Source organism: Rousettus aegyptiacus, unplaced genomic scaffold (assembly GCF_014176215.1).
Source record: "Rousettus aegyptiacus isolate mRouAeg1 unplaced genomic scaffold, mRouAeg1.p scaffold_m13_p_9, whole genome shotgun sequence".
Taxonomy (NCBI): Eukaryota; Metazoa; Chordata; class Mammalia; order Chiroptera; family Pteropodidae; genus Rousettus; species Rousettus aegyptiacus.
The window spans coordinates 59,627,789-59,652,656 of record NW_023416312.1 but is presented as its reverse complement, the minus strand read 5'-3'; the positions used below and the strand labels follow the sequence as shown (position 1 = coordinate 59,652,656).

At 47.4% G+C, this 24,868-nt stretch overlaps 2 protein-coding genes across 3 annotated transcripts; both read left to right on the top strand.

Annotated features, from left to right (window-relative positions):
* Window positions 1-3,405: 3,405 nt before the first annotated feature.
* Window positions 3,406-13,454, top strand: LOC107504209 (G-protein coupled receptor-associated sorting protein 2). Of its 2 annotated transcripts, XR_001595412.2 has the most exons (5): window positions 3,406-3,522; window positions 4,077-4,144; window positions 4,468-4,544; window positions 4,850-10,627; window positions 10,794-13,454. XR_001595412.2 is itself a non-coding variant. In XM_016133270.2 (3 exons), exon 3 carries the CDS (start codon window positions 5,174-5,176, stop codon window positions 7,817-7,819), a length of 2,646 nt encoding a protein of 881 aa, XP_015988756.2. In that variant the 5' UTR covers window positions 3,406-3,522; window positions 4,077-4,144; window positions 4,850-5,173; the 3' UTR covers window positions 7,820-8,165. The 2 variants fall into 2 exon arrangements, 1 of the variants encoding a protein (XP_015988756.2); XM_016133270.2 differs by lacking the exons at window positions 4,468-4,544; window positions 10,794-13,454 and having other exon boundaries at window positions 4,850-8,165.
* A 5,280-nt stretch (window positions 13,455-18,734) lies between these two features.
* LOC118607795 (protein BHLHb9-like) lies at window positions 18,735-24,840 on the top strand. Its single transcript, XM_036226730.1, has 5 exons — window positions 18,735-18,753; window positions 19,116-19,169; window positions 20,171-20,267; window positions 20,849-20,928; window positions 21,242-24,840. The coding sequence occupies exon 5, from the start codon at window positions 21,528-21,530 to the stop codon at window positions 23,178-23,180; it is 1,653 nt and encodes a 550-aa protein (XP_036082623.1). The 5' UTR covers window positions 18,735-18,753; window positions 19,116-19,169; window positions 20,171-20,267; window positions 20,849-20,928; window positions 21,242-21,527; the 3' UTR covers window positions 23,181-24,840.
* The last annotated feature ends 28 nt before the right edge of the window (window positions 24,841-24,868 follow it).

Below are 24,868 nucleotides of genomic sequence, written 5' to 3'. Positions count from 1 at the left end.
ACTAGTGGACAATTTGGTGAAGGACAAAGGGGCGGGGGATTTGGGTTCTGGGAGAATAGAGTGAAGGGTTAAAGAAGTACAAATTAGTAGTTGATAGATGGTCACAGGGATGGGGAGCACAGCATAGGGAATGCAGTTAGCATTAGTATGTTGCCCAGGTGGAGGGTCACAGGAGGGAAGGAGCAATTGGGAGATCATTTTATGAACTATATAGATGTGTAACCAATGTACTATATACTTGAAACTAATTATTTTTTTAAAAAAATTACATAATAATAATAATATAGTGCTTATACTGTAACTTTGTTCTTCTTTTTCAAAGTTTTTTTTATAGTCTAGGTTCCTTTCATTTCCACAAGACTCTTAGAATAAGCCTGTTGATTTATTTTTAAAAATATATGAATGATAGGACTTTTATTGGGATTGCATTGAATCTATAGATCAGTATGGGGAGAATAGACATCCTAACAATACTGAGTCTTCTAAAACATGCAGGCAAATGTCCCTTCATTTATTTAGACATTCTTTGATTTATCTTTTCAATGTTTTACAGTGTTCAGGGTACAGCAGTTGAACATCTGTGGACATAGATGTGAAACATAGATTATCTCTATGTAGTTCATACTTCTTGATGCTATTGTCAATGCTAGTATTTTTTATTACAATGTCCAGGTATTATATTTTCACTGAACTGTCAGTAGTCAAATGTTGCTGGGGAATCTTTTTGGTTGAAAGCACAGGTTACTCTAGAATTAAAGGATAGTTTATGCTTAATAGGTGTGTTAGTCAGGGTGCTCCAGAGAAACAGAACCAGTAGGATGTTTATATATAGATAGAGATTTATTTTAGGGAATTGACTCATGAAATTGTGGAGGCTTGGTGAGTCCAAAACCTGATGGTGGAGGCTGGCAGGCAGGAGACTCAGGAAAGAGTTACTGTTGGAGTCTGAAGGCAGTCTGCTGGTGAGCCCCGAATAGCTGATGTTTTAGGAAAAGTCCAAAGGCTGTCTCTTGGCATAATTCTTTCTGGCTCACAGGAGTTCCGCCCTTTGTTCTTTTTGGGTCTTCAACTGATTAGATGAGGCCTACCACATTATGGAGTTCTGACTGCTTTAGTAAGTCCACCTATTTAAATGTATATCTCATTCAAAAACACTCTCACAGAAATATCCAAAATAATGTTTGATCAACTATCAGGTACTGTGGCTCTGTCATGTTGACAAAATTTACTGACACAGTATTCATTGATTTCTATTTCCATATTAGTTTTTAGATATTATTGGCAAAGCACTGAAAGTAGGAAGAAAAATGTCCCAAAAGTTCTACAGATCATCTCTAGAAAATCAGTCACTAAAATAAATAGTTGAGTAGCTTTTAACTTTATTTGTGAGGTTTGAATTGAATTGTGGAATTTTCTCTTTATGCTCAGACAAATCCACTTTGATGAGTCCCAGGTTATTGGATGGTAAAGAAAAGAGAGAGAGAGAGCTTGTATGAATGTGTGTGTTTATGTCTGCCTCTGTGTATGTGTAATGGTAACCTGTGAAGAATATTTATCATGAGAAATATCTGATGTTAAGTACTGCGTGTTATTTCAGTCCTGCTCAATTCCTAGCAAATATTAGGAAACTAATCAGGATAACAGCTGCTGTTTGTTTTTTCCCAGCTTTCCTTGGCCATAATGATTACCGTGGTGACTCAGTGACTGCTGTGGGGATTGATACAAACCAAAAGTTCATTCATGAATCTTGCCTGAATCACTCATTACTATGGTGGTTGTCAATTGTTGCTTTTATAATTCTGTCATTTCTTCTAGATTTATAAGTTAACATTCAAATGTTGGGTAGGGCTTTTCCTTCTTCCTATCAAATTTTTTTTTCATGTAGTTATTTATATTAGTATGACTCACAGATTTCTATTTTTCTCAGAGGGTTACTGCCTTGAAGTAGGACAGGGCAAATTTCCCCAAGTGATTGGGAGACCAAGTCCTGTACTGAGAGAAGAAGGGCCTTTGGTGGAGAATGTAGAAAGAATTCAACACACACACTAAAGTTAGGGTCAAAAGGAAAGTTTATTAGAACACTCCAAAGAATATGGTCTCCTCTCAGAGGCAGAGTGAGAGGGACAGTGAGAGAAACAGAGTAAAGGCACAGAGAGGGACCCTGAGTATCCAGGGAATTCAGTTTATATGTCATTCTTTAGTTCTTATTTCCTTTGATACAGACATACAGTGAGGAAGGGGAAGAGTATATAGCATGAAAGGGTAAGAATACGTAGAGTAAAAGGCCTACTGGCAGTTCCCAGCCTTTAATCCTTAGGTTCCCCCATCGTTTTAGCCATAGGGAATGAATTTGTTGGTTCCTGTTTCTCCTTCACGAGTGTGGGGAATGGTTTGTTAGAAATCCCAGTAGAAATCTTCCTTTGTTCTGAAGGTTCCCTGGCCTGGCTGCAAGGCTGATCAGTATAACTGCAGTCTCTGATTGCGGCTTAACATTGTAATTCTCTTGCCTCCTCCCTACATCAACCTAACACTATGATTACATACTTTTATGTTCACATTGTCACATAATTGCCCAGTATTAGCCCCATCAAGTTGGGTTCTGTGTCCATATGATGCCTCCCTGGAGTACTTTGAGTGTGTACATTGCTCTGTGAGCCTGAGTATCTCTCCATTTATAGAGAGGAAGTAATGATGTCCACGTCAGAGCATTGCTTTGAGGCTTTAAAGAGAAAAAAACGTAAAAATGACAACCTACAGCACGTGGCATCCAATAGGCCCTCAAAATGGCAGTTGCTCATTCTTATTTTTCCTTCTTGATTCTATCAATGTGATGCCTCAGAAATTAACATAATACCATGACTCTGAATCCATGTGAGGCGCTTGGGAGGTGGTAAGGCCAACCAATGGCACCCTGAGATTGGAAAGTCAAGTAGGGGTGTAGTAGGGGCAGAGAGATTGACACCCGATTCTAGACCAGGTTACAGCTCACTCCCAGACCATGGCAGCCTGGCGAAGAGGAGGAGACCAGGTTGTAGGCTGGTTCCTGAAAGAGGTGCGCAGAGTCAGGAGGTGGCGGGGGAAGGGAGGCCTGAGAGGAGGAGGCAGCGACTGGAGCTTTCCAGGCCCAGGGCGCAGGGGTGCCTGGGGAGGCTCCCCGGGCCCCTGAGGAAGCGAACCACGCCGGCCGCTCCCCAGGCCGCTTTCCCGCTGCCCGCGCCCCGCCCCCCACGGCGTCTGTGCCGCGAGAGGGCTGTGGGCCAGGCAGCTGCGGGAGAAATGGCGGAGCGGGAGCTGGGCTGGGGGGCGCCGGGGGATGGGGGGACGTTGGCCGCTCCGGGCCCTGGTTCTGGAAAGGGGCCCATTGGGCCTCGCGTCCTGGGTGATCTCCCTTCCCACAGGCGCCCGATTGATGCCAAGTCTCCTGTCTGCGCGCTAGGTTGGCGATTTCAGTCGGCAGGGTGCATCAGTGGAGGAGCGGCTTGCGGAAAAGTTGGAGCAGGAAAACAGCCTGGATTTCTGGAGGTGTGTGGAGATGGGGGGTGGTTGGTTAGCAGTCATTGACTGGAGACCTGAACTGGAGGTGACTGTGACCAGAGGTCAGGCTTCCAGGAACAAATCGTAAAATATGCCTTTGTACCAGTTTCTAGGCACTTCCCTTGACTTCTTCCCTTACCTCCAACCAAAATTGCGGAAAGGAAAAAACAGGCTTGGAGGCCAGGGTGAAACAGAAGTCATAATTACAAGTACGAATACACAACGTGGTTCAGAGAATATGCGGGTGCCCTCCCCCCACTTTATGCTGCGCAAGGCAAAGGGATGCGGTGCACCTAGTGGTGAAACCGCAGAATGGAGAAGGGAGCAACCGGAAGGCTCTGACGGCAAGAAAAGGTGTCGTTATCTGGAACCTTAAAACAGAGGGTCTTAGTAGAATGAGAATATTCTACCAAGGAGACCATAAATTTTGAAAGATAAATAACCTGTGGCGTCCCGTTACTGGTGTTAAGTTAGTCTGTCCACCAAGTGCTCAGTTATTACCATGGTCTTCTGTCTTTATCTTTTCATCTGTTTTTCCACAGGCTTACAGTAAGGCCCGTCACTTCTGCAAGGAAGGAAAGGAGGAAGATCCTGGCTCAATTCTCTGGAGGTTGGTGGGAAGGGGGAAATGCAGGGGACAGCTACAGAGTAATATCAAGGCAGGTCTCTCTCTATGTGATCCACCTCTCTTACTCTCTGTCAGATTTGCACACTGCCCCAGCATCCCTTGTCTATTTCCTGCAGGAGATACTAGGAATATTGGGGTAGGTGTGGGTTGGGCTGTGAACGGGAGGAGAAGATTTGAGGTCAGGAGACAGGAGACGTTAGACAAATTGGACCCCTTAAACAGGAAGATGTTTTCATCAGGGGTCAGAGTATCTGTCACCCAAGCACTCGGACTCCATTTTCTCCTGTTTATTTACTTGTCCATAGGGTGGCCTGCGTCTGCTGTAGGGCTTAATACCACTGGAACGAAGCTAGGAGGGGGAAATCGCACCACATCAGAGCAGGTTGGTATGACAGCGGGTACAACTTCGGGTGGGGTAGTGGAGACCAACACACGTCCAGGATTAATTAGGGTGTAGTCTGGGGGCTCCTTAGCCTGTCCCGTTGCCGACGCACTTTCTCACCAACCTCCCACCTGTTTTGTGGCAGACCAAGTAGTGTGGCAACTGTGGGCAAAATGAGGGTGACAGGGAGACTTTCTGATAACCCGACAGCCCCAACAAGAATTCAAGGTCCAGTCTCTGTGTGTGAGGTTGTGCATGGAGTGACAATTCGAAGAGACTCAAAGCCCCATGTTCTCTGTCCCTAGATCCACTTCCAGTGGCATCTTTGGTGGTGTTGGACTTGCTACTGACCACCGCCTTCAACAGGTCTGCACCCATCTGGGAACCATCCATCCTTCCTCGGCTTGGTTGTGTCTCTTCTGAACTGTCTGTAATATTGGCTGAGGCTGTTCTTGGGAAGGAGGCTGATTGAGTGCTGGACTGGTGATTGACTCTTAGTCTTATTTCCAGCTGTATCTCCTGAATCACTGAAAGACCAGAGTGTGAAGATACAGAACTGTGACAGGTCTGTGGTAGAGGCTGAGACTGTGGTACTGGTATTTAACCGCATCTGCTCTGTAACCGGTACTATGACTGGGGCCGAGATTGAAACTGGTGCCCAGGCCAAGCCTGAAAAGAAGGCTGGAGAAGAGGTTGGGGGTGGGGCTGAAAGGGAGAACGAAGTTCCATTGGTGGTCAGACCTAAAGTCAGGGCCCAGGCCCAGGTGATGGCTGGGGCAAGGCCCAAAACGGAGTCCCAGGTGATGGCTGGAGCAAGGCCCAAAACAGAGTCGCAGGTGATGGCTGGGGCAAGGCCCAAAACAGAGTCTCAGGTGATGGCTGGGGCAAGGCCCAAAACGGAGTCCCAGGTGATGGCTGGGGCAAGGCCCAAAATGGAGTCCCAGGTGATGGCTGGAGCAAGGCCTAGAATTGAGGCCCAGGCAATGACTGGGGCAAGGCCTAAAAGCGAATCCCATGCAGTGGCTGGGGCAAGGCCCAAAACTGATGCCAGGACAGCAGGTAGGGCACGTCCTAAAACTGAGGCCAAGGCAATCCCTGGGGCAAGGCTCAAAGATGAAGCCCAGGCTTGGGCCCAGACTGAGTTTGGGGCCGAGGCAGTGTCCCAAACAGAGGGAGTGCCCCAGATCAATGCAGTAGCCTGGCCACTGGTCAGTACTGAGTCTCGGCCAGTTGCTAAACCTATGACCTTGCCTGTAGATAGGGGACTGGTCCATGTGGATGCTGAAACCTTTCCTGGTTCACATGGTCAGTCAGGAATCCAACCCTGGTTTGGATCAGGGGAGGAAACCAATGCGGGGTCTTGGTGCTATCCCAGGCCCAGGGCCAGAGAGGAGGCCTCTAATGAATCTGGATTCTGGTCAGCAGATGAGACCTCTACGATGTCTTCTCTCTGGGCTGGAGAAGAGGCCAGTATCAGATCATGGCCCAGGGAGGAGGCCAATACCAGGTCTAGGCACAGGGCTAAACATCAGCCTAACCCCAGGTCTCGGCCCAGATCCAAGCAAGATTCTTATATTGATTCTTGGTCTGGGTCTGAGGAGGAGTCTGGCAACCCTTTCTGCTTGTGGGCTGGAGAAAATACCCATAACTTATTCAGGCCCAGAGTCAGGGATGAGGCAAATGTTAGGGCCAAGCTCAGGACAAAGAGAGAGGACTTTTTTGAACCTGAGTCTGAAGAAGAGTATTATAAGGAGTCCTGGTTTTTGCCTGGAGAAGAAGCCAATAGTAGCTTCAGGTCCAGAGACAAGGAAGAGCCTAATACTATCTTGAAGCCCAGGGCCCAGAAAGATGTTAACGGTGATGGGGTCAAACAAGAGCCCAGGTTTGAGGAGGAAGTCATTATTGGGTCCTGGTTCTGGGCAGAGAAAGAGGCCGGTATGGAGGCTGGGGCTTCGGGCCTCTCTGGGTCCACACCAGAGGCTGAGGAGGAGGGGGCCATTGGTGGATCCTTGTTCTGGACTGAGGAAAAGTCCAGTTTGGGGGCTGTGGCCAGAGAAGAGACCAAGCCAGAATCTGAAGAAGAGGCCATATTTGGATCCTGGTTCTGGGACAGGGATGAGGCCTGCTTTGACCAAAATCCCAATCCTGTGTATAAGGCTACTCCCAGGTTCAGAGATTCGGCTGAGGAACTTAATACATCATCCAGGCCCCAAACCTGGGAAGAGGTCACTGTTGAATTCAAACCCGGTCCTTGTTATTTGGTTGGCTTCCCATCCCCAAGCCCCTTTAGAATTCCTGAAGACACAGCAGCTGCGTTCGCTGAAATGCTTGAGGGAAAGCCCCAGACTACAGAACATAGCCCAGAAGGGGGAGATCAGGAATCTTTGCCTCGGGCCAATCAGCCAGACCCTGAGTTCCCATTTCAGTATGAACCCTCCTACAGGTCAGTGAGGGAAATTCGGGAGCATCTCAGGACCAAGGAGAATGCAGAGCCTGAGAGCTGGTTCTGCAGCTGCATACAGTGTGAGCTCAAAATTGGTTCTGGAGAGTTTGAAGAACTCCTTCTGTTAATGGACAAAGTTCGAGATCCTTTTATTCAGGAAATCTCTAAAATCGCAATGGGTCTGAGAAGTGCGTCTCAATTTACCCGTGATTTCATTCGAGATTCAGGTGTTGTCTCGCTTATTGAAACCTTGCTCAATTATCCCTCCTCCCGAGGTAGGACAAGGTTTTTGGAAAATGTAATTCTCATGGCTCCACCATATCCAAATCTAAACATGATCGAGACATTCATATGTCAAATGTGTGAGGAAACCCTTGCACAAAATGTGAATTCCCCCGAGCAGCTGCTTGGATTAAGGCTGCTTCGATACCTCACTACAACTCCTGACTATCACACACTGGTTGCCAATTTTATGTCTGGGTTTCTCTCTGTGATAGTCACGGGCAATGCGACAACAAAATTTCATGTTCTGAAAATGCTGTTGAATTTGTCTGAAAATGCTGTGGTGGCAAAAAAACTATTCAGTGCCAAAGCTCTATCAGTATTTGTGGGTCTCTTTAACATAGAGGAGTCAAATGACAATATCCAAATTGTTATTAAAATGTTTCGGAATGTCAGTCGTAGTATAAGAAATGGAACAATGGCCTTAATTGATGATGATTTCAGTCTTGAGCCACTTATTGCTGCATACCGTGAATTTGAGAACTTAGCTAAAGAACTACAAGCCCAAATAGACAATCCAAATGATCCTAAGGGAGGAAAAGAAAGCTAATGTGACTAATCACCTGCCTCTGATGAGCCTTATGTTTCCAGAGTCCTGAGTAGTGCTTTGTTTTTCAGTCTGGTTTTGTGTTGTTACTTGTATTTTTAATGCTGATGTTAACAGTTTTGTCAGATTGTCGGTTTGAGCTGAATCGTTCTGTGGGTACCAAATGAACATTAGAGCTGAAAACATGTTTGTTGATACCTGTCTTGCTGTCCAGATTGCAGTATTTTTCAGTATTGAGCTTCCGACATACTGAGTCGCCTTTGTAATCTAGTTACCCTGCTATTCGTGGTCTAAACATGGTTCTTATTCGAGTCTCTGTTTTCAATAAAGTTGTGTGTGAAAATTGGCAGAAGTGACCCTCCTTCAGTTTAAAATCCAGGCGCAGGTACATTGAGCACACTTAACAAACAGGTGATTGGTAGTATGACAAACATACCCTCATTGGAAAATCTCATTCCCGTGGTTGTTGAAGAGAGACCATTATGTCATTCTCGGAAGTGAGCATGGTGGTATGAAGTAAAGTGTAATTGGAACATCTGTTGCAGTTGCAGTAGCGTGGATGTACCCTGTCTGCTTGGAATTGGTGAGACAAGTTTAGTGAGGGATACAGCTGGAGTGAGGCCAGTTTGGAGAACTGAGTCGGCCAAATCTGCATATTGTACAATTCAAGAGTGCAGGTGTTGCTTCAGTGCCACCTGAAGAATGAAAGAGCAAAATGGCATGCCAATTAAATAGTGTTAGGAGTAAGATTTTCTTTGCTATTCTAGTCCAAGGAAAGTACTGATGAAACACTGTTCAGCTATTAAAAATGATCTGTTTATTGGCATGAAATGACATGGATGCCGGTGAAATAAAACATAACGTGGCACCTAAGGAAAATTAGGTTCCCATTTTAAAAATGCGTGTCAAGAAACGATTTTTATGCAATTTCAAAATGGCTTTCTAAGAAACTTCATATATTCCACAGCCTAGAATAAAATCTACCATGCTAGAAAAAGTTTGAGACAGACATTAGGGTTGAAACAAAAATTAATAAGCCAGGGCTTTTTAAAAATATGTTTATATCTAGTGCCTCAAGTCGTGAGTAGATGTTGGAAAGGATACAGTTAAATAAATGAATAAACGACAGGTGTTAGAACTTTTAGAGACAAAACCACTTAGAAAAGTTGGAAAGGAATGAGACTTAAGAAAATAGCTTTTTAAATAAAATGTTTTAAGGAAAAATAAATGATCGAGGTTGCCAAGTTTACATTAGTCTCTTGATTACAGAGGTGGCCACCTTTTTACACAACTGTTAGTTCAAAAGATCATAACATTTCCTTTTGGAGTGACTGACGAAGTTCTGGAAGTAGATAGTGATGACGGTAGGACAACATTGTGAATGTACTTAATGCCACTGAATTGAACACTTGAAACCGGCTTTCTGTGTGTTTTCCACATTAATAAGTAAAAAGATCATGCCATACTTTCAGATAGAGACTGCAGAAGTCAGGGATAGGGTTGGCTTGGAGAGGGAATCCAGACTTGTGAGAACTGTTTTGTTATTTTTAGACATGGTGAAAATGTTACTTGTTTTGTCTGAGGATGCTGCTGATATTTCAGAAAAGGTGAAAGTATGAGTCATAAGTTAGAAATGAACATGTGAAAGGTGTTCGAACACAACTAAGGTTATGAAAATGGTTGAAGGAGATAGTTGTGTATACAATATACCCAATATACTCAAACAAAATACATGCATATTCGATTTCATACACGCATAGAAAAAAGTCAGAATAACATTGCTGGGTTAAATACAAACTTGGTCAATATCTTCAGGGCAATAAATTGTAACCACAGATGTTATCCGTTCCACTGGACAGAAATCATTTCCATATCTATTGGACAAAACATCTGAGTTAACACCAGCCTCTCGGGGTTGAAAATTTGCCCCATCAATAGAAAGTGAAGCTCAGCACTGCACCGAAATAATATCCAGTAACCTACGTTGTCTTTACCCGTTTTGTGTAATTTTTATGGCAGTGCAACACGCTCGCCGCCCCCGCTGCCCGGCCATTCTAGTATGCAAGGGTTATGGAAATGGTGCAAAGTAGTAGTTTTGCCTCCCCTCACAAACCACAAGTGTTAACAGGGATCGTCCTAGTGGTGGGACTTGGAGTTCAACGTTCATTTTGCCATCAATATTTTCCAGAACGGATCCTGTGTTGTAAAATGTCGCCGGAGTTTTAGAATATTCAAAGTCAGGTCGTCTCCACGCTCCTCCCCGAGTGTTGCTCGCCAGCCCTGGGCTCCTACAGAGCAAGGCCCAGGCCGCGGGATGGACGGACGCCTCGGCTCCAAACCCAGCCTTCCCTCAGCTCTCCGCCACGGTCATGAGCTTCAGGTTCTGGCGGCAAACAGCTCAGTGGCACAGGCAGAAGGTCCTGCCCCTGGGGCTGCGGGGCTGCGGCCAGCAGGCGGACTGCGTGGTCGCGTGGGCCAGCGCGTCACGTGCCCACGCTCTCCTTTGGGCGGGTCTAGAGGTGTGTCCCACGGAAGAGAGACCGGAAGGACACGCGCCTGGCGACTGACAGACTGCCGCGGAGGAGTGGCAGATCATTAGGGAGGCTGGGTGAGTGGGCTGCTGTCTCACTCGGCCTGCCGCGCTGGCCTGAAAACTAGTCCCGCGGGTGGCCAGAATTCCGGCGTTTGCGGGTAGAGGAAGCGATCGCGCGGCCAGTGGCGAGCCTCTTAGCAGGGGCTGTCTGTCGTCCACGAGCTCGAGAGGCAGGAACTCATCCTGCGACAGGCACAAGTGGATCGCTGGCCGACGAGGTGGGTGCGAGGCCCGGAAATGGCATCCGCGGGAGGCGGTGGCTGACAATAGATGGGGGGCAGGAAATGCCTCGGGCCCTCCTGCTCCCTCCTGCCTTCTGAACAGCCCTCCCCTCACCCCAGGCTCCCCACCCAGTACTGTTTGAGCCTGTGTTTGCATGTGTAGGTGGGAGAGGCAGACACTCGGGGGAGTTGGCTTCAGGGGAGCCCAGAGAGAGGAAACGGTGGAGTGACATTCGCCAACACTCGAATGGTGTAAACCAGTGATGCTGGCTGTGGAACAGCACTGCGAGGATGACAACACCCCCCGCCCCCCCCCCCCCCCCCCAGCCCGCCTATTCGCCACTCCCTCTCTAATTTATGTCTCTGTTCCAGGCGTTGGGGATGGCCGAGACCAGCTCAGAATTGGGGAAGGGTAGGAGAGAACAAGGGGGTGGGGAATGCCTGTGCTTTACGCTCCAAGGCTCTAGCCACCTGCCGGTGCAAGAGAGGAATGAACCCCGATCTGGGCATCTTTAGGGAAGCGGGAGGTAGACAGACTCGGGAGGAGGGAACCTAGATGCTGTGGGCCCTTCACAGAGGATTTCTCACTGGGATATTGGCAAGCTTCTCAACCCCCAAGGTCTCAGCTCCAGGCGGAAACTCCCTCCCATCTAGGAACACAAAGGTTGCTACTCCATCCGAGGCTCCGAGGCTCCGTCTTTTCAGTCCTGGGCCTGAACCGGATCTTTCTGGGAAACAACTGCAGAGACTGCTTTATGGGTGGTCTCGTAGGTTCCCCTCTGCAGACACTTTGTTTTGCTCTCTGCCCACTTCTTAGGACTTGTTCCTTTGGTTTCATCCTAGCTGGTGGCCCTTGGTAGTCTTGATCTCTTTCTAGCAAAATATTTCTTCCTAATGCCCCAAGGCCGGATGCCAAGGAAAGTGTCACTAGAGAGTAATTAATTTTCCTAAGTCTACTCACCCTTCTTATTTTTATTCTCAGAATAGAGTTAAAACTGTGCTGTACTACTTTGAGTCCTCCTGTTTACCCTCTTTCCTCTACCCTTCAGAATTATGAAAATATAAGTATGGGGGGCACTGTTCAGGTTATGGTCTTTCCACTCAAGCTCTGTGGTCTCTGGTCTGTGTGTGTTTGCAGAGTTTGACAAAGAGAATATTTCAAACATAGCATGGTATAGACAGAATATATCTGTCTATCTAACCTTTGTTCCTGGTTTCTGGCTCAGAGCTTCAAAACGCCTTGGGAATTCTTGACAAGAGTGTCTCTGTTATGCTAATGAACTGACTTATGGTGGGCCCTCAGATAGCTTCATGATGTGGGCTGGTCACCAGAAGGACCAACCACCTGATTAGAGTTGGAACTTTAGGCCACAGGGGGAAGGAGGGCTAGATTTTGGGTTCAGTCAGGTGGCCAGTGATTTAATCGTGCCTATGTAAGAAATCCGCAATGGAAACTCAGGGCTTTGTGGAGCTTCCTGGTTGGTCGGTAAGCACACTGATTTTCTGGGAGGTTGATGTACCCTGAACCCACAGGAAGAGGGCATGAGAGCTGTGTGTCTAAGAGCCTTCCAGACTCTATGAATCGAAGCATAGTACTTTTTAGTGTGTTCCGTTAGTTGTTCCAGTAAATATCAAACCTGAGGGGATCATGAGAACCCCTTAATTTATACGTTGTCAGTTAACTTGTCAGTGGCCCCTCAAAGACTTCTAACTGGCAGTATTGTTGTGGACTGCACCTTTAAATCTGTGGAGCCTGATGCTAACTTCAGGTAGTTGGTGTCAAAGAACTGGTGTCAGAACAATGGTCACATGCATCCCTACCTCTGATCCTATGCATCATACATAAAGAAGTTAAAAATGAAGGCGGCAGAGCCCATGGATACACTATGGGTGAAAAAGCAGCATGTATTTGTGACATGTGCCTGCATTTAGATGGTTTTTAAAGTTCTCTATGGTTTTTTTTTTTCTTAATCAGAGCTCCCTCCGCCTAGCATTCCCGTTGGGGGTACTGTATTTATTTTTGGGAAACTTCACATTGTGGCCTGGCAGGATACCTCTAAGTCCCATGTACATCTCAAAGCAGGCACTTAACCGATTCACACCCGTGGAGTTTTTTCAGTCTCAGCCAAAGGGCAGGGTAAGTGGGGTGTGTGTATTTCCAAGAATGAAGATGATTATATCTGTTCTGATCACTCATTGGCCAGGATCATCCCTCGATTTTTTTCTGGGGTGTAAGTGAAGTAAAAAAACCTCATCGCTCATATGGTCCTTTTGTTTCCACCCCCTTTCTGGATCAATATTATGGGCTGTCTCCCGTAAGAAATATCAGGGTCCATTCACATGTCATTTGACCTAAAATGTTGCTGCTTGGGGACAAAATTAGAGTGGATTTTTTTATTCCTCCAGTCATGAATGAAAGAAAGGTATCGTCTTATGGCACAGCTGGACTCTTGGCACTCCCTGACACTCTCTGCCTCAATTTCAAAAGGGCAACCTTCAATGGGATCTCATCTATAAAATACTACCGAGTACCTTAGGCAGGGTTTCAGGGCCTTGCACCCTTCCATACAATTCCACCTTTCCATCTCCATCCCCCAACACATGCTTCCAAGTCAGGGTCAGGACTAGAATGAGATAAGGACACAGTTTAAGGAGGCACTCACTCTCAGGTACCTCACCCTAGTCCAAGCCCTAATCCACTTTGCCTGTCCAAGCCCTAATCCAGTCAAGCCACATTGGACTTTCCTGCTATTCCCCAACCCAACTGTACCCTGTGCTTTACTACTACTGTGCCTTTCCCCACACTGTTGGCTCGATCTTCAGTGCTCTCACAATCCTTTCTCTGCCTGTGGGAAACATATTCATCATCCTTTTAGGTTCAGCTCAAATGCTAGGGTGTGTTTGAAGTTTTTCTGATACCCTCACCCTTACTCTTGGCACCTTGGTAGGAAATAATTCCCCCGTCCTGTGTACTTACACAGTATTTTATTTGCCCCTATTTCAGCATTTGTTTCTCTATACCATGGACTGGAGTCTTTTTTTTTTTTCTGAATAAGACAGAACTAGTGTCGAGGGACAGAGAGCATAGAGGAAGAAACTTGGGCTCTGGAAGTGTGAATCAAACCCATCTGACTGCAACACCTGAGCCTTTTACTACTTATAATAGTAATTACTGTTAATGTTAAGATTTATTGGGTGCTTTCTATGTACCAGATACTCTTCTAAGGGTTCTAAATGTTTTAACTTATTTAATCCTCAAAACAAACGTATGGAATAGATGCTGCTGGCGTCTCCATTCTGCATGTGAGGGAGCTGGGGCACAGACTGGTAAGGAACTTGGCCAAGCTCACTGAGTTGTTTAACAGAAGAGCTGGGATTCAAACCTCTGTAGTTTGAATCTGGAGCTGGTGCGCATTACCACTACGCTATGTCTACCTCCCTCTAGTGCTGGTCATCACTAAAAGATGCCATCATCGCTGTCAGTATCTTCATCGGATTTTCTGTTCCTTACAGCTTGTGGCAAAGTACTTTAAGACGTTAGCCCTGAGTGTTGTTAGACCCCCTGCCCCTTCTCCCCTTCTCCCAGTGTATCAGCCTCCTCCAGCTTTTCCTTCCCTCCCAACGTAATGGCCAATCATGGTCCATTTTATTACTCTCTCACCTTATCCTCTAGTGCCTGGCTCCGCTGCCCTGGCAAAATCCCCACTCGTGATAAATCCCAAATGTCCACCTCTTCTGATGCCCGTGTTGCTTAGTGCAGTACACCGGGGGAAAGTTAACTAAACCTTTCTAACTGTTGACACTATGAATTTATCTTTCTCAACCTCAGTACAGCCACCTGAACTGGAAGCAGATAACCTCTGATATCTTTATATTACAGACATTTCCTAAAGGTTCACTTTCACACAATGACTCTGAATTGAAACCAAGCTTATCTATGAGCTCAAGTATTTAATGGACCTCTGAAACCCCTAGATCAGCGGTCCCCAACCTTTCTGGCACCAGGGGCCAGTGCTCCTACCAGGATGTAATGCCTGATGCTCCGAGGTGGAGCTGAGGCAATGGTGATTCTAGCGCTGGGGAGCAGCTGCACATACAGAGGAAGCTTTGCTCACTTGGCCACTGTTCTCCTCCTGCTGTGCGGCCCGGTTCCACACCGGCCGCAGACCAGTACCATCCTGTGGCCTGGGGGTTGGGAACCCCTGCCCTAGATGAGTAAAGGTCTGGGTTTTCTGCCTGAAACTGTCCTTTTCAGGTTTAGAACAGAGGCCAATCAGAGTTGTCAGACCTCTAGCGATCATTAGGCAAGGAGTTCAGAACCTACAGTTTTCCTTTCACGTGGAAACATGAGTTCTGCCACTGGTTTTAAGAGGCAGGTTCTTACTGACAGACAAAAGTCAGGAACATTTACTCATCGAAGAGTTGTTCTGTGCCTGAGCACAGTTCAGAACCTACAGTTTTCCTTTCAAGGCAAGGAGTTCAGAACCTACAGTTTTCCTTTCACGTGGAAACATGAGTTCTGCCACTGGTTTTAAGAGGCAGGTGCTTACTGACAGACAAAAGTCAGGAACGTTTACTCATCGAAGAGTTGTTCTGTGCCTGAACACACATATCATTTACGATTGCTCCATTTTCGTATAACAAGGAACTTAGCTAAAACTAACTTAACAAGGAGATTTCTTATCCATTGATTGGAAGTACTGAGGCCTTGATGGTTGTTTGATTCAGCTAAGGACTCAGCTTTTTTCCATCTCCTTCTTCTGCCACTCACAGTATTTGCTTCCATCCTAAGGCTAGAAGCTTGATGGCTGCAACAATTCTAGGAGGTAAGCAAATTCCTGAGGAAGAAAAGGAATCTTTCTTGATGGCCTTTTCTTATGAGTGAAGGTACTTCCCTCAGAAGTCTTTCTGTGGTCTTCTAAGGTCTCATTGAGCAGAGTTAGATCACCTCCCCTTCCTGAACCAGAGAGAGAATACCAAGGGGATGGATTACCCCTAGACCAGGAAGATGACCCCCGGAAGTGGGATCAGCCTCCCTGTGGTACAGAACCACGAGGAAGAGGGAGACATACTTATGCAAAAATGAAGTTTTTTCAGTAAGTTTTGGTTGCGGCAAGCAAAACACAGTATACAAAGCACTGAGGAGCACAGTGGCAATGTCTTAGCCCGGTGGCAATGACCTCTGAAAGCCACCATGGAGCTCTCATCTACTCTTTCCTACTTACGCCAGCCTAACCCATAATATGACTAGCTCACAATTTTAAAAGGAACTAGAAAGACCTGATACATGCAGGCATTTCAGTAAATCAGATAGTTTCTCATGTGGTGTGCACAAGAATCTTGTGAAGTCATTATTACCAGCTCCCTTTGAGGGATGAATTAACTGAGTTACAAAAACATGAAGTACCTTTTTCGAAGCGACACAAATAGTGACAAAGTCTCTGCTCAGCCTGGACTGCCTGGCTCTGAAGTCCAGCCAAGTCCCGGAGTAGAGCCCAGAGGAGAAAGTCTCAACTGAACCATGCAGTCTCCTTCTAGAACGCGCTTCCGGGGCTCAGAAGCTACGTACTCTAAGCAAGCACCTAGTAGTATAGTGGATGGCCTCTTGATGGTGGTGGTGGTGACAGAGATGTCTTCCTTCTTCTTGGGTTAAGTCACAGTTGCTCAAACCTCACAAGGAATGTTGATTCAGGAAGTCTGAATGCTAATCTGCACTCCAAGTTAAGTATTTGGAGGCTGAGATGCCAAGTTCAGGGAGCCACATAAATTTTCTAGACCTGGGAGGGAAAAGACCTAAAATGTATGGAACAGCTAGGTTTTCAAGGACAACTCTATCTCCAGATCTGAAGTTCAGCTGAAAGAAGAGGACCAAAGCTGTTCACTGGTCTTTAGCTACCCAGTTAAAATCCATAGGCCAGACTTCCAGTTTTAGTTTTGGAACTATCCTTCCTGTACTTAGAACCAGAAAGGAAGCTGAACAAACTGAAAATCAGTGACTTACCTTAGACCCTTCAGAGACCTGAGGTCACAGGGCAAATGGCCACCCCTTATTCTAGAGAAAAGAAAATCCGGTGAGTCACAGCCTATCTCTCCATACATAGAGCAGAAAAGGCTAGAGACATATAAAGTGAGAAGACTTAAACGGTAGTTTTGACAAATTACTGGATGGAGACTGTGGAATAGTATGAGAGCGAGGACCCCCATGTGTGGTCTTAAAAGGTTTAGTGGGCTTTAGATCCAGGAATTCCAGCAGGTTCTCACAGTGAAGATCCCAGAAAGATTCCCTCATGGCTCTGGCAGTGGGAGGGGAATTGTGCTCTTGTGAAATACACCCACAGCCTTCTGCATGAGAAATGCCTACTCTAGTGGAAAACAACTTTTTCCCAGAGCCTTATCCCCAGCCCACTCTAGTCTTCCATTTTCACATAAGGGGGAGAAAGAAGACACAGAACACTCGTGAAGGTCACAGCCTAGGAACACGGGCCCACAGAACTCTGGGATTTAATTGGAAGAATACAGAACACACATTTTCCACCTTGTCACGAGCCTGCAGTAGAACAGGAGTGGAGTACAGCTGAAAGAGCTGCAACATGCGGACTCCCTCTGCAACGAGTAATTAGGGAAGCCCAAGGATAAGAGGAGACAAAAATAAGGACACTAGAATTTGAAGACTGGCACCTACAACTACAGTAAACATTACACAGAACATAAAACCTCTCTCTAAGGGTCTATTTACCTCCGTTCGCACTACCCAATATATCATGTCCAGCTTTCCATAAAAAAAAGTATAAGGCATGCTAAAAGACAAGAAAAAGCAGTTTGAGAATACAAAGCAAACATCAGAACCAGATGCAGATGTAATACAGGTTTGGCCATTATCAGGGAATTTAAAATCTGTATGATTAATATGCTAACAGCTCTAATAGATAAACTGGACAGGTGTGTATGGCAAGTGGCTGAGACCCAGGCTGGTTCTTATCGCTGCCACACTGCCAAAGCTCATGAGCACTTGGAAGTGACTGCAGAAGGCTTGACAGAACCGGGGAAGAGGAACCAGGACCGGCCCTAACTGGTGCCTGACACGTGGCCGTGGGACCAGACGGGGACGACTGTGTGACCCGGTGCGGTCCCGACAGGGCCAGGCCCTCTTTCTTAGACAACTGTGGGGACCACAAAGTGACAACGGACGTTACCATTTCGAGTGAGAAAAAAAGCAGTGTGGCAGAAAGAATGAATCTCGGCGCAGAGCAGTGGATTCTTCCCTAGGTGTGCCTTTAGAAGAGGGGCAGCGGTGAGGCCTCCACGGCAGCCTCCGCCCACCTCTCCCCCCGCCGTGGCCCCGTGAATTAAGAAAGAACCTGGGGGGCGGGTAGGACCTCCGCGTGGTCTGGCCTTGGATCGCCTCTCCCCTCCCAGCCCGCATCCTCACAGCCCCTCCCCCACCAGCGGCCCGGACGGACGGCGGGCGGCAAGGGGGAGGGGGAGGAGGCGGACACTAAGCAGTTGGGAGTCCCTGGACGCGCACGCGCGCACGCCTCTCATCGAGGGGCGATTTGTATCCATCCGCTGCTGCTCCCAGCGCGGCTCCATCCGACCTCCGGCTCCTGCTCGCCCCGCCCCTCGCCCGCGGGACCCAGAGGGTCTGTGGCATAGACCGCAGAGCCACAAACGTGGGAGGGGTCGCCCCGTGGGGGGCCGCGGAGGCCCAGCGAGGCGGGCTGGCGTTAATCCGTGCCTGGCGCGGGGGCTGCTCTGGGCTCCGGCCCCGCCCCCTCCGGGTCGGAACTACGGTGGGCCTGGGAGGGGGCGTCGAGCCCATTCGTGCCGTATCCCTCCGCCTCCTTCCCGACACCCTCGTCGCCAGCGGTTGGTGCGGCATCCTGCGCAGACCCTGCTCGGCGTCGTACCTCACGCGGGGGCCGGGACGCCTCTCTGCAGTTCGGTGCGCACGGAAGGCGGTGGGAGTCCGAGCGAGGAGCTCTGAGCGGAGGGGAGGCCCACCACCGGGGCCCTGAGCCTGCACAGGCAAGTGGGGGTGTGGCGGCGGCGGGGGTGGTCCCTCGCTCGGTCAGCTTGCAGCCTGGCGAGGAGGAGGCGACGTGGTCGGAACCGGCTCCTGAGCGGTGCGCAGCGCCGAGGGTCCCCAGCGAGGAGGCGGCGGCGACCGGCGCGGGCCGGGCGCGGGGGTGGCGAGGGAGGCTCCCCGGGCCCCTGAGGAAGCGAACCACGCCGGCCGCTCCCCAGGCCGCTTTCCCGCTGCCCGCGCCCCGCCCCCCACGGCGTCTGTGCCGCGAGAGGGCTGTGGGCCAGGCAGCTGCGGGAGAAATGGCGGAGCGGGAGCTGGGCTGGGGGGCGCCGGGGGATGGGGGGACGTTGGCCGCTCCGGGCCCTGGTTCTGGAAAGGGGCCCATTGGGCCTCGCGTCCTGGGTGATCTCCCTTCCCACAGGCGCCCGGTTGATGCCAAGTCTCCTGTCTGCGCGCTAGGTTGGCGATTTCGGCAAACGGGGCACGGAGCGGGTAGATTAAGAAGACACCGAAGTGAGTGAAATGTTTACCCTTGTCTTAGTACAAGTTTCATCGCCGTCTATATTTGGGTCTTGCGTGCGATTAAAGGCAGGCAAATGACAGGGTGAGGAGTCGGTCGACTCTCATAGGAAGGATCCGTGTAAATAGTGTGCTGTTTATTTTGGGATCTTGTTTTCTCAACATCCCTGCCCACTTTACTAGGTTGAGGTAATGTCGGTTCAGAATAAGGGGAAAAGCTTTCTGAAGAGTCAGTTTAGAACGCATGGAGTCATTCTACTTCTTTAATTTCTGGTTCTGGAAACCTCAACTCCGTCTCAGCCCCTCTCATACTGGTTTTACAGGTAGTCCCACAGATTTTGTGGAGTTCCCGAGGGTGGCTACCTGAGGAACCATGGGAGTTGGGACACATTTTTCTTACTTATCTCCTGATTGTTGAAAGGAGACGTTAGGACCTGAATTGTGGGTATCTGGCCATTCACCTGATGTTTTTCTACCGTCGTCAACATATTTTCTTGTGTTTTGCTGAATGCCCCTCCCTCTTTCTGTTGGGTGTGACTTTTCTCCAGCCAGAGGACTGTCCTTTGGTGGGAAGGATAGCGTCTCCCGAGGGCCCCTGCTCTGAGGGGCGGCTGGCATAGGTGGTGGATGAGGTAGGGTCTGTGTATGCATGGAGAAGGAGAAAGGGCAGGGGTGTGCAAAGCTGCTATTGAAATAATCGTCCCCGTTTTGGTTACTGCCTGCTTTCTAAATACCCACTCTTGTGCCTCATATTTTTGCTCAGGGAAAGGGGTGTGGCCTCTGCTGGGAAAATGACCAACTTCAGAGTTGGGAGGTGTAATTAGACAAGCCCGCAGGTCTCAGAGGAATGTATGGGGACTCATTTGGAATTGCAGACGGGTGGGAGGCATTTAACATGACCTCGTGCATCCAGAAGCATATGTTACGACACTTGTAAGGGTTGAGCCATCTCAATCTCTTCTGTTCCTTTTCTCTGCCTTTTTGTCTGTCTGCAGGTTTGTTCCTTCATAGGTTCCTGTAGAAATCTGCAGGTAGCCGCTCACTTAGAATTTGATTAAGAAAGAAAACGAAGACAATTCATTTGATTCCAAGGTGAGTGTGAGCATAGTACCCCTATTGATTGGGGGCGGGAATTGGCTGTCGGCAAGTGGGTGAGACCAGGTCATGTGTTGGAGCCATTGTCTTCCAGTATTCTAGACACCGCTGCCCTTAAATTTGTGTATAGGACATGGGTGTGGGGTGTGGCAGGATTGTGCCTGTAAGGTAATTGAAAGATACCCAGGAAATGGGGAGGGAAGCCATGAGGAGGACCAAGGCCAGAAACGTTACACAATAGACCCTTGAACGGTACAGGTTTGAACATAGTGGATTCTTTTCATTTGACCACAGTTCGGTTGACGCGTGCAGTTCTACTGCCTGCCGTTTAGACCCAGATTGTTCAAGGTTCACCTCTGTGGTTGGGGATCCGTGTTTGCGGGGGGCTTACTTTAGTTAAACTTGGGTTTTCAGCTACATGGGAGGTCAGCGCCCCTATCCAGTGCGTTGTTCAAGGGTTGACTGTATAACCAAAGCTCTAGATTTGGAAAGGCCACAGGTATTGGGTTCGGAAACCAGAGTGCATATCTGTCTACCAAAACTCAGAATTCCAGTCCTCCCTGTGTTTCTGTCCATAGGTCTGCCTGTGGTTTCAGCTGTAGGGCTTATCGACACTGGAAGCAAGGAAGGAGAACAAAATTGTTCCCGTTCAATGCAGGTTGGTATGAGGCCGACCCGGATGGACCTGTAGAGTATAGGGCTGGATTTTCTTATCCTCTCTCACCTTCAACAAGCTCTCCCGTCATCCCTGCTACTATTTATTGTAGACAAAAGAGTGCAGTAGTGCCTGGGGAGGACAATGTTGGGCATTAGTGGGAGTGTGGAAGGGATAAAATGAGGTAACAGTTTTCTGTGATTCCACTTCTACCCCATCCATAATCTGTCTCTACTCTCTTATGGCCTGTGTGGCTGTCCGTATAGATACGCACAGTTGTAAGAGACTCAAAGCCCATTTCCTTCTTCCTCTTCAGGTCTATCTCCAGCGGTGGCTGTGGTAGCCTTGGAGTAGTGGAAGATGATCACTTTCAACAGGTCTCTCCTCGGACCATCATCTTGCTCAGCCTGAGCACCTCTGCCCTCTGTCTGTGTCATTGACAGGCTGTGTGTTTGGAAAGGGCCGCGAGGCTGCTGAACTGACAATTGGCTCTGCCTCTTGCTACAGAGTTTCTCTCTGATCCAGTGAAAGAGTGTCAAGACACGGACCTGGGACACGTTGAGAACCAAGGCCAAGGCTGTCTGTATAACTCGGTTTCAGCCATGACTAGGAGTAGAAATAAGGCCAGAACTGCAAAAAAGGCTGGTGTGAAAGCTGAAGCGAAGAGGGAGGTTGCTGGCGTAGTTGGGCCTGTAGCCGACATCCAAGCCAAAGCAGTAGCCAAGGCAGGGTCTCCGGCAGATGCAGTGGCAGGGATGAAGGCAGTATCTAAGAACAAGATTGCTATTGAGATGAAAGAAAGGTCCCTGGCAAATTTCAGCCCCAAAGCTGAAGACAAGGCCACTAGAGTATCTCAGTTTTGTTCTGTGGCTGAGGCTAGTGCTGGGTCCAGGTCCGTGTGTAAAGATGAGGCTGGTGTTGATGCCTGGTTCTGGGCTGGGGACGACACCAGTGTTGGTTCCTGGTTCTGGAATGGAGAAGAGACTGGCGATCATTCCAGTGCTAAGGATGAAGGTCAGGCTGATACTGGTCCCCCGGCCTGTGCTGGGAAGTTAGAGGCTGCGTTGGCCGGGCCTAGCTGCAAGGCTAGGCCAGGGGCGGAGGAGGAGGAGGAGGTGGAAGAGGAAGAAAACGTTATTGGGAACTGGTTTTGGGATGGAGATGAAACTAGTTTTGACCCTAGTCCTCGACCCGTGAGTAGGATAGTTAGGCCCCAGCCTGTGGATGAAATTAATGAAAAAAATAGGCCCAAGGACTGGTCTGAGGTAACTATCTGGCCCAAAGCCCCTGCTGTCACTCCAGCAGTGTTAGGATTTAGATCCCAAGTCCCCTCTGAGACAAGGCCTTCATACATTGTTCTGGCCTCAGCTGAGGAAAATACTCATTCTTTGCCTGTGGTGACAGCATGTTCTTCTAGGAGAACTCCCTCAGGCTCACAGCCTAGCCCTGAGTACCCATTTGGTTCTGACCCTTGTGTTGAGACCATAGAGGAGATCAGACGCCAAATCAGGATCAGGGAGGTGAATGGGATTAAGCCATTTGCTTGCCCTTGCAAAATGGAATGCTACATGAATTCTGAGGAATTTGAAAAACTGGTTACCTTACTTAAGTCAACTACTGATCCCCTCATTCATAAAATAGCTCAGATCGCAATGGGGATCAACAATGTTCATCCGTTTGCACAAGAGTTCATTAATGAGGTGGGTGTGGTCACACTTATTGAAAGCTTGCTCAGTTTTCCTTCCTCTGAAAGGAGAAAAAAGGCCACAATTACCCTGAATCCCCCTTCTGGGAATGAAAGACAATGCAAGATTGAATTACATGTTAAGCATATGTGTAAGGAAACCGTGTCTTTTCCCTTGAACTCACCCGGACAGCAGTCGGGATTGAAGATACTAGGGCAACTGACGACTGACTCTAACCATCACCATATTGTCGCCAGTTACTTTTCAGAGCTTTTTCATTTGCTATCCCTGGGAAATTGTAAAACCAGAAATCTCGTGTTGAAAGTGTTTTTGAATTTGTCTGAAAACCCAGCTGCAGCCAGAGACATGATCGATACAAAGGCGTTAGCAGCATTAAAACTTATCTTTAACCAGAAAGAAGCAAAAGCCAATCTCGTTAGTGCCGTGGCCATATTTATTAACATAAAGGAGCATATCAGAAAGGGCTCAATTGTAGTTGTCGATCGCTCGGGTTATAACACACTCATGGCCATTTTCCGTGAAGTTAAAGTGATTATAGAAACGATGTAATAAAAAGAGAACACTTTGAATAATCTCCAAACTCAAAGGCTGGCTGTCCTCAAAGAGCCTTGCATAATGTTTTGTTCATTACAGTGTGCGTATAATACATTCCATCTTTAATAGTATTACCTGTGACAGTGTCTAGGTTTAAGCTTGGACCATTTTTCAAATGAATATCACATCGTGAGCTGAAAACGTCTTGATTTTTATCTTGTGTAAAGATAAAAGGGGCGCTTTTTAACATTTTACTTAATGAACCAGTTCATCCTAAGTAAGCTTACTTGTTTGTTAGTATCTGCTTAGATCATTTGTAGCTTCATATTGTAGAAAAGAATATCCTTGAACATATAGTGTGGTTGCAGAAGTAAGGCCTGTGCACGCTGATACACTAGCTGCATCAGATAACTCATTCTACTATACAGAAGTGGCCCTGAGTCCTAGATAAAATGTAATACTCAGTTTTACAAATTTTGTTACTACATTTCTAGCTCTTATATTTGTTAAACTATTTCATTTATGTCAGTCGTCTCACAGGAGAGAAAGGAGATAGGTGTAGGGAGGATATATTTCCTGAGTATCTGCTCTTTTGTCAGGTACTGTGTTGGCACTGTATTTTACAGTTTTTTCTCTCCCCTCTTCTCACAGCGGTCCCGTGAGTTAGGTACTGGGAGTTTTTATTATTATTATAACTCATTATTCTGGATCACCTCCAAAGAGAATTAGGCTAAATGTTTTTTCCTAGATTCCCATAGCAAGCAGGTGGCATAGCTGATTCGTCTGATACCAAAACCCACTCACTACCTGGAAGTCCTCACTTTTTTAGGTGGTGGCCTTGGAGCCTCAGAGACTGGGTTTAATGATTCTATTTGTTGTGGATATTGTCCTTGCCAGCCTTGCAATTCTTCCTCCAAGTTCACACGTCTGTCAGGGATTTGGCTTCACCTCTCTAGGACAGGTGTATGGATGTGCACTGGTCGTGTCTGCAAATAGGTTCCCCAAATTATTGAATGTTTAAAAACGGATGTGAATTTGGAGTCATCGGCAAGTGAAATTTTGCTGTATATCCTTCCTAACTTTTTCAATCTGTATGTATTCCCCCAAATAACGAATCATTCTGTACATTGTGTCATACATTACATTTTAAAAGATAATTGCTTTCTTCCTCTTCACGAAATCATAACTTAATTGTTTTATCATTTATAACACTTCATATGTGTCACGTGAAAGGCCAGAAGGCTCTATCTTTTACTTAGTAGGCTAGCCCACTTCCTGCTTTTCTACTAGCTAAAACTACTAGACAAACTTCATTGGAGAAACTTAGACCCAGAACTGCAGCTTCATCAATACAAAAGAGGAAAGCTAGCAGAGACCCTGTTGCCTCAACCAACGTGATAGTGATTCCCGAAAGTCTATATGGTTCAGCATGCCTGGGACTTTTGGGCTGTGGTTGTGTTCTCTGAGGCTCTTGGTAAGCATTTACAGCCCCTGGTCTGAGCTGAAGGGAATGTCTCGGTGTGTGAAAATATTGGGTTATGTGCTTTGAGATTTTTAAAGTTAAGAAACTAAAACAATATCCTGCAAATACTGTTTGTATTGTAACCTGCTTTCCCCCACAAACTACGTTGTGAATATCTCCATGTCAATAAATATGCTTCAGCACATTTTTGAATCACTCCATGCTTTTTGTGTTAACAGTT